Source organism: Haliotis asinina, chromosome 4 (genome assembly GCF_037392515.1).
Source record: "Haliotis asinina isolate JCU_RB_2024 chromosome 4, JCU_Hal_asi_v2, whole genome shotgun sequence".
NCBI lineage: Eukaryota > Metazoa > Mollusca > Gastropoda > Lepetellida > Haliotidae > Haliotis > Haliotis asinina.
In genome coordinates, this window is record NC_090283.1 from 6780358 (window position 1) to 6790178 (window position 9821).

A 9821-nucleotide genomic window follows, 5' to 3' on the forward strand; every position below is an offset into this window, starting at 1 on the left:
ATATATAAACAGGGGAACAAAGCGCCCCTGAGAAGCTGAACTGGAGAACTGGATATCAGATATACAAATGTCTGGTGTATATTTCCTCATTTGTATGCCCTAACATGAACAAAGAGGACGAGTTTCTTGTCATGAAACCTGAAAACAATACAACAAACTGGATTTATGGGTGGATATATTGAGTGGCAAGGTAATCACAAAACGGATGAACAATAAACACAATCCAAATATTTTTTATTGTTCATTGGGAGATATAGTGGTGTGTTAGGGTCTATAAATAACAAAGGACTGTTTCAGTACTGTAGCATAAGATAAACATTTTATTTCATCATTTTGTAGCTGTCCATTAAACAAGGTATTTCTTCCTATTTAGATAATATTGATTCGCCGTGAAATCAAACACATATCACAGTATTCACTATCACTCAGTGCTGTCTGCCAAATATTTGCTGTCACTGAGAACCCCTGCTGTCTTGTGACGTCACACAAGAAAAAAATGTAATCTCCGAAAATTTACTGTTTGAAAATTTCCAAACTTTGAAATATAACATTTCCAAAACGTTCCAACCTTGTAAAGATGATATTTACAAGACTTGTATTTTTGGGAAATTTAGGAAGGATTTTAGACTGCTTTTACAGTTTCTCCATTACGCAATGACAGCAACAAGCGTATAGACTTAGTTACTAGTATTGGATTCATTTTTTGTTCTGTGAGAGTTCTTACAGGCTAATGAACATAGGTGATCATGCATTTGACATATTTATCAGATATGTATACACAGCATTGTTCCCTTTACGTTTTGCAGTCATGGCTGCTGTTTTACCATGACGATTTCTTGTGTTTATGTCAAGAGTATGATGTGACACAAGATCTTGTACAATCTCCATGTATCCTGTTTTACTGGCAATATGGAGGACGCTGTTTCCTCTATTATCCGTCAGCGATATATCAGCTCCTTGTTCTAGAAGAAAGTCAACCACCGACCTTCTTTCCCACTGTGCTGCCAACATCAATGGCGTCCTTTCATTTTGTGCTCGACTATTGATGTCTACCATACGTTCTGACAGGATATGCTTTACCATACCTGCATGTCCTCCCATGCAAGCCACGTGTAAGATGTTGTTCCCCATGTTTCCACACAGTGATACATCAGCTCCCTCACTCAAAAGTAAGTCAAGCACGCTTCTGTGTCCATTAAATGCTGCAAACATCAGAGGTGTTACCCCAAACTTATTCCTGCTATTGATATCAGCAACTTTCATGTGGAGAACATGCTCCACCATCCTCGCGTGTCCTCCAAGACAAGCCAAATGAAGAATATTTTTACCTCGGTTATCTGTGTGAAACCTGTCACCTCCATTCTTGACAAGTAAATCCAGAATGTCTTTGTGTCCATGCCTCGCAGCTGACATCACTGCTGTCCTCCCATATCTGTCGGTACTATTGATATCAATTTGTTTACTGGCTATGACTTGTTCCACAATTTCAATGCGTCCCCCAAGGCAGGCGTAGTGAAGGATGTTGTCGCCATCATCATCTGTTTGTAACAAATCAGCGTGTTTAGCTGTAAGGCGGTTGAATATATCCAGATGTCCTTGCATTGCGGCCCACATCAGCGGAGTTCTCCCGTCTTTTCTTGCTTTGTTGATCTCCGGATCTGGAATTTTTGAGAGAATACTCTCCACTATTTCTGTGTTTCCCCCATAGCAAGCCATATTAAAAATGTGGTCCCCATCAACGTCCAAAAGTAACAGATCAGCTCCTTTATCAACAAGGAATTGAAAGACATCCCTGTGTCCTTTCTGTGCGGCCCACATTGCTGGTGTCACTCCGTACGACCCCGGGACATTGACATCAATTGAATCACTACTCAACATGTCCTGCACGAGTTCCAGGTTTCCCTCTTCGCAGGCGTTGTGGAACCTGGTGTCAGCAAGTCTTGTCCTTGTTCTTTCTGTGTTTTGAAAAAAATATTATAACAGCTTATGGAATAAGGCAGCAACTACATATAAGGCCATACATAAATTGTTCATTTGTAGCTTTGAAGAAATGTGTCAGTATGACTCGTGATTGTATCAACGTTCTCTAACAAAAGCTAAAACGAATGTAATGTGAAAACAGCAACATAAACACAAACATGTTATAAGCAATGAGATAATTATATATGGTTGGTCAAAGTGGATGCTAGAGCGAGGTCTTCGCTCCTTTACATACTATAACAGCATTTGCCAAACTTTCCACACGATGCTCCATTAATCTATGTTGTTTTAGGGGATTCCAGATAAAACTACAAAAAGCATCGATATATAACAACTACGACAGTAGATGGTACCATATCGTTTACAAATACTTATTGCCTCCGCCTGTGACTGTTGTTTTTTTTCTCTGGAAACTAACCGAGACCAGACATGCCCGTGGCTAACATCGTGATCTTCGATCTAGACATGCATGAATTACTTGAATAAAGCTGACAAATACATGTCGCTTTTTGAAATACATAAATGCGAATCAAAAGTTCGAAGCCATGAACAACGTGGAATTCGTGCTAATTAGTGTTCATTTCTCAGAATATCCTACTCTCCTTAAGAGTAGACGTCAGCGAAATATTGGAGCTTATCTTCATCCCACACAGATGATAGCTTGTCCTCATGTTGGAGTGTGTCCTTTCGGATGCATATACTTTGCCAGTAGCACCAATTCCATTTTCATCGAAATGTTCACTTTGATGCTTGAAACATATACTATGTTCTGTTGCATTTATGGTTTACGACTGTGTTTATTGTCCTAATCTAGTACATATATACTGTCCTGTGTGCAGTAAATATAGCAATATGCATCACAGTGTGAAGAGTTTATACACGTTGCCATTGTCAAAGACAAAGGATTGGTATCGTTTATGTCGAGGAATTCGACTCTTACCTGAGATTAATCCGTCACTTTCCTTATCTGAAAAAAACCCACATTTTCAATACTGTTCTGAAAGACGATCATTACAAGTCTTGTGATTACGTCCTTATCTGTTCTACAGATTATATGAAGACATGACGTGAAGTTATAAATGAAAACCGCGCATTTCATGCATTGTCCCTTTTCATTTAAAGATACCATACACCATGACCTATGATTAGTGCTCATGAAACATATCCCCATCGGTAGTATCAAGCAGTGTAATAGAGCTGATTAGTGATGACTTGTGACCTGCAGTGACACAGTGATACACGGTGATTAGATAATACAGTGACACAGTGATACAGTAACAAGGTGATTAGACAGTACAGTGACACAGTGATACAGTGACACGGTCATACAGTGACAAGGTGATTAGACAATACAGTGACACAGTGATGCAGTGACACGGTGATTAGACAATACAGTGACACGGTGAAACGGCGATACAGTGACACAGTGATACAGTGACACGGTGATTAGACAATACAGTGACACAGTGATACAGTGACACGGTGATACGGCGATACATTGACGAGGTGATATGGCGACACAGCGATAAATTGATACAACAATAAACCGAGATACTGATATAAAAATACAGTGATACAGCAGTGAAGTGATACAGTGATACCGCGACAAAGCGACACAATGATGCAGTGACAGAAAAGTACAACGACAGCATGATACAATGATACAGTAAAACATTGATACTGATCCCGCTGCTACCGAGCTGTGGATCGTATACTTACCTGCAATCAACTGTCGTTTCGTCGCACCTAACAACAAGCAGAAGCATATAAGTTGTCTGTGTGTTACATACCGTTTGCTGATTAGATTTTGGATTTAAAAGAACTGTGTCATTTCACACATCTACATCTGTCAAAAATAAAAAAAAGCAAAACCATTCCCACATTCACTTTAAGAAATGCTACAGTACGATTCTGAATAAGCCATGAGCATGTCATCCTTTATCATTTTCAGATAGCTGTCACAGTAGTTTGTGTTTCACAGGCAACCATCACAAACATATTAAGCCCAAACGCTTTCAGTAATTATAATATATTTTCAAGTTGGTAAAACATGATAGAAAAGCAACAAGTTAAGAGTATGTTTCACTTACGTCTTTGGTGAATACTGGAATGGAAAGAAACACCGCATTAATAAGGTATAACGCTTGTGGGTTACTGAACGTCACTTCCATTCAAAGCAGCTAAGAAATGTTTACAATCACTGGATACTTTTATCACTTTCATGTTCATCTATGGTATGAAGACACATAACTGCAATATGGGTGTTTTATTACAGGATTTCAAATTCTGATTGTTCAAGGCATAAATACAATATCAAAAATAAATGATGCAAACGTAACGACATAAAAACCCAAGAAATGACAAGGAAATATACAAAATACCAAGGGAATGACAAAAGCATCTAGAGAAAGAATCAAAATCGAAGACATTTGAAATAATTCGTTTTAAAAACATATGAATTTATAGTCCCCAAGTCGAACTATTAGGCTTTCTAAATATAATACTATGTTGTGGGTGGGAAGTGTTTTGGATCTTTAGTTCATATATAATGATGACATGCATTTGGATGAACCTCAAGACAGCACTGTTGGACATAACCGTGTTTCTCTAAAAACCCATTTAACACAGTAAGTGCGATGCTTACCAGATGTAACCAGTCAGTAAGCCGATTACAACCACGATGATTATAACCAAAACGACGGTGATAAGGACAGGGCTAGCTTTGTTCAGTGGGACTGTTGTGTCCTCGTCGTCGTCATTTTTGTCCTCGGAAACTATAAACAAATAATTGGTTTGCCATACTAAAACTGTCAACCACTGCAACGTCACCAATCGCTCAAGTATTACGGAGACTCTGTCTGGCTGGTTCAATTGCCGATACACCAGAGCTCGTTGTGTCTGTATAGAGATGTTGGATTTTACATATACATCCTCATTTACAAGCAAGGGATACTGAGATCGTGGGCTGCTGCGCAGCTGGAAACTACCGTTCGTCCAAGTACGAAACAGGACTTGAAACTTGAATTTGAGTTTGCACGGGTTTCCGTCCGATCCCGTCATTGGAGAAAAATGGATACACTTTGTTTGCAATCAACAGGCATCATGACATGTCATTTGTCCAAGTATCACACCTGTCTGTCTGCATAATTACATAATGTGACAGAAACAGAACACAGGTGCACCAGCCAGAAATGAATGTATTTCGTTTGTGGTGTATAGCCTGATAGGTGTAAACTTCAAATTGCATGTGATCAATGATTGAAGTTGTGCATCGCATTTTGTCATTACAAGACCATAGGCTGACACATAGGTGTCAGTGGACGAGACACTGAATTTTGTCTGTGACAGAGATTGCTCATTACAATCAACATGTTTCCATAGACATGAATTAAAGTATTTCAGTCTTTAAGCTGACCATTTCTTAACATGAAACTGATGCTTCTAATGCTCCACTTTCTTGAAAGGAAGCGTAGTAGGACCAAGGTGAAAACTTGTTGGGATGTCCTTATCGCCTGTGTAGGACATAGTATCTGCTACATAGGACCTACTATCTCCTACACAGGGCTTACTATCTCTTACGTAGGACTTAGTCCTACGTAGGAGATAGTATCTCCTACGTAGGACTTACAATCTCCTACGTAGGACTTACAATCTCCTAAGTAGGAGATACTAATTAGGACTTACTATCTCCTACGAAAGATATACCATCTGCTACGCAGTACTTAATGTATCCTTTGAAAGGATCGGATTATGAAGTGTAGCTATTAAATAAAGAAACGTTCCGTTATGCAGGGCGTTAGATAGTATAAATGCACGTCAATGTTTATTCATGACACTACCACAGTGCTACTACACAGTGTCATTGTGTGTTTGTGTGTATGTGTGCGTGTTACGTTTGGGTGACGTGGACCTTGATCTGATTGCAGTTATGAGTAGTCTTTCTTTCTCACACACACGCACATGCACATGCACACGCACCCACGCACGCACGCACACAAACAGTGGACGGGGAAAAGGATTCTGAAACGATATTCTCGTTATGACATGTCCTCTCACATTTTTGCTTGCCTTCATGAGGCTGGGGTGGACCAGATATAACACTCGTTCGTGATTGTTTAAAAGTGAACTTGACTCGGGTGGAAAAGTGTTGAATGCGACTTAAAGCAGTACGGAATTACGAAAGGCAAAATATTGTCATTATAGTTGTTTGTATAAATATAAGGGAATAATTAGGCATAGATTGCCACCGATAGTCTAAGGCATGCCTTCATTATGAGTAGTGTGCAACGACCCCTGAAATATCCAGCGCATAACAGAAAAATGTAACAAATTTATTACGTCCTACGTAGGAGATAATGAGACTAAAAAAAATCTCATCGTGGTCCTAGTACGCTTCCGTACCAAACCCCCGAAAAACAGAAAATGTAATATAACGAGTGCATTTTTATTACTACAGACCTACGAATGTTTGTAATCACAAGAAACCTCGACCACAGCTATGATCCTTGCACACAACAGTTGCTGTGATCTTACGAGTCGTCATTTTGTGAATTAAAGACTCAGGCATCCCGGTTCAGCACAGCACAGCACAGCACAGCACAGCTACTGAAGTCACTTTTCACCACAACTGGGGTGAAATTAGCGATTCTCAAAATTCCCAGGAATTGTAATATCGCGTTATTTTTCAATTTTAGAAGCTGAATTTTTACTTTTAATAATTTGTTACTATGAGTCCATGTCGAAAAGTAACAGAATCTCCAAGGTTGTGTTTTGCACTGCATGTAAGTTTTAATGTTTACATCCAATTGGAAATCGAACGTAATACCACGTGACCAGTGCAATCGAAATATACGAATCGCACTACAAACAAATTTAGTTATTTACTTATAATATTTCATTCACATTTGTGAATAAGGAAACTCTTCTTGCAATTCGTATACTTAAAGATTTTGGACACAATTAAGAGGGTATCACGTCAAACTGGCGGTCATGATCCCGTGGTCTGGCTGAAAGGTGCGGTTTAGTTTGATAACATGTACGAGTGCCTGCGATTTGCTGCAGGTCACATGTATATTTTACCTTCACAAAACCTCCCTTGCTTGCCATCTTTGCAGCCCAGTGTACAATCTCCATCCAGCTGATTGCAGGTGTTGTTCATACAGTTCTGGCTGCACTCCTGGTTACATTTATCAGCGTACCAACCAGAGATACATCCTTCCGAACACTTTCCACTTAACTTGTCACAGTGAACTATGTTTTCCTCAGGCAACAGTCTGCAGCGTTCGGAACAGTTTCTGTCACAAGCGACTCCATATGTGCCCCATGGACACAGTGTGTTGCCTCCAACATCGGTCACTGAGAGACAGCGAAAAATGTATGTGATGTAATTTAAATACATGATTCGAATAATCATCCGCACAAGTGCTTCGATTCAAATGAATGAGTGAGTTGGTTGGTTGGTTGTTGTTATTAAACGCCATACTCAGCCATATGAAAACAGTCTAATAATAATTGAGTCTGGATCAGAGAATCCAATTATCAACATCATGAACAAAAACATATGCAACTGTGATACGATGGCATGTGTCAACCACATCAGCGAGCCTGGCCAACCGATCCACTTTAGTCGCCTCTTACAACAAGCACGGGTTACTGAAGATCAGTTCTAACGATGACTTTTACCGGTTCTGCAAACCGAAGAATGTGTAAAATGTATTTTCGGAGAGAAAGAAAAAAAAACATCTCAAAAGTATGTCACTTATAAACAAGAACTCACCAAATATGATGAGAAGAACCTGAAACATCCGTGTTTCTGAATATGTCGACTCCTCCTCCTGTTGCCGTCCGCACACTTCACGGTCTGTTTGATGCTTGACGTGTTGGAAATCTCTAGGACGAATTCCAGCAAACAATAAGTACACTAAAGATTCAGATCATGTACAAAGAGACCGTTGTGACCCCTTACAAACATTTAATTCCTGCCAAACCCTGGCAAATATTGCAATCTCTTATTATTCCCATGAGCGCAACACGCGTACGTCGTGCCAGTATAGAAGAGACATATCCCCTGTACTCCCACCTGTCACGTGTCATCTACCCAGTCCTTGTAAATACAGCGGTCTCGGTACAAACGGTAGCATCTAGCTGTCTAAACTTTGCATTAGATCCTACTATGAATATTTCTCTATCAACCTACACACGAAGGAAGTCGTGCGATCCCACGTAGTGTACTTACATAACTAGCGTACTTACTACGTTATAACGATAAGCTGTTTCTTTCGTTCTATGTTGCTGTACACATTCGGGTGTAGCGAAGGGTGACATATATACATGCCCACATTTTGGTATTCAACCAGATCTGAAGTGTCAAATGACACTGGCGTGAGGAGATGTCAGTGCAATTGAGTTTAATAACTTTGGGCAAGCTGACATATTATGGTTACATTATCAAGGACAAATTATTAAACTTGATACTCACGCGTCAACACACCCTAAAAGTTGTCCCCCGTCCAACCTCGGCTGTGTATGCTTGTACAGTTGTTACAATACAGTGTATGTAAGCAGTTTGTGTTGTCAAAGGAAAGTATGTCAGAGAAGTTATTTTGGGCGGTGCACCTCACTATACCTGCGCTGGTTGTTGTTCACTGAATGCAACCGGTCGTCTTGTTTCGTATATAGTCATAACTGTTAGTGTGACACCCGTCCCTCTGTTTCTGAGCTGGGGCGATGGGGTAGCCTAGAGGTGAAAGTGTTCATTCGTCACGCTCAACTCATGGGGTTCTATTCCCCAAATGGGTACAATGTGTGAAGCTGATTTCTGTCCACCGCCATGATATTGCTGGAATATTGGCATATAGCCATACTCACCCACTATTATCGAGGGTTGTCGATAAAGCCACCCTACTACCTTTAGCATGGATGCCAGTAATGCCCGTAAAACAACAACAGACGGGGTAACAACAAGTATCACATTCCCCGAGCAGGCGCTTTCTCCACCCGACCATGAAGGCGCATTGTGTCGGCAAGCACAGAAGACATTCATCAGGAAAGAAGTAACATAAAACCCTAGAAGTGCAGAGCTTTTATTAATAGGCTAAATTACAGCAATTACTTCATTTTACAATGACATATTATGCTATGATTAAACGATGCCATTTAGAAAGTGGTCAAAATGCAATATAAATAAGCATCCTACATATGACATATGTGACATATTATGCTGTTCGCATCCGTTGATCAGACTGACCGAACATGAAATACTGGTGTAAAGGTAGAGAGTGTGGAGCCTTCGAAACATCAAGCCAGGAGTAGTTAGTCCAAACCAGTAGTGATAAAGCTTCTTTCGAGTAGACCAACGTTTAACGTGTATTCATAACAGATAATTACATATAAAAGAAACAAGAGGTTAAGTTCCTCAAGTCGAATCATTAAGAGTCTTGTAATAATCTATAGTGTATTCTGATTTGATAAAAAAAAACCCGCAAAAGTTGAATATTGCAAATGTCTGATGAAAGTTGATGATTTTTATACAAAATGGTCACAAAATATGAATTTCTAGTATCTGCATTATTAGTTTAGTTATTTGTGTGGTTAGAATGAGGTAAGGCGTAAAAATACTGAAAAAGTAAGGCAAACGCTAACAAAAAAGCCGCAAATACGCGGAGAAAGGTGGCCGAACACACCAACATCACATGAAAAAGAACGTTATTGGGCTATGAAAGCAAGGGTTTTGATTTGTTCGTCACAGGAAACAAACAGGAAGACACGCCACGACTGAAGCTCAGCTCAACAACGCCGTCAGCCGACAGCAGGCAGGCTACTCGGCTGTGACCGTGAACATG

General features: G+C 39.9%; 1 protein-coding gene across 1 annotated transcript; it reads right to left on the reverse strand.

The window, feature by feature from the left end:
* Positions 1–297: 297 nt before the first annotated feature.
* Positions 298–7384, reverse strand: LOC137282136 (ankyrin repeat domain-containing protein 50-like). The gene is made up of 6 exons (XM_067813864.1): positions 7060–7384; positions 4625–4754; positions 4071–4084; positions 3700–3726; positions 2921–2947; positions 298–1955 (listed from the first exon to the last, which is right to left on the reverse strand). The coding sequence occupies exons 1-6, from the start codon at positions 7376–7378 to the stop codon at positions 745–747; spliced, it is 1728 nt and encodes a 575-aa protein (XP_067669965.1). The 5' UTR covers positions 7379–7384; the 3' UTR covers positions 298–744.
* Between the last annotated feature and the right edge of the window lie 2437 nt (positions 7385–9821).

Coding starts and splice junctions, on each gene's coding strand:
- LOC137282136 (XM_067813864.1), bottom strand. CDS start 7,378: ATGTATTTAAATTACATCACATACATTTTTCGCTGTCTCTCAGTGACC. Junction 2,948..3,699: donor GAAACGACAGTTGATTGCAG/GTAAGTATACGA, acceptor GGTTTTTTTCAG/ATAAGGAAAGTGACGGATTA. Junction 1,956..2,920: donor AAGTGACGGATTAATCTCAG/GTAAGAGTCGAA, acceptor TTCAAAACACAG/AAAGAACAAGGACAAGACTT.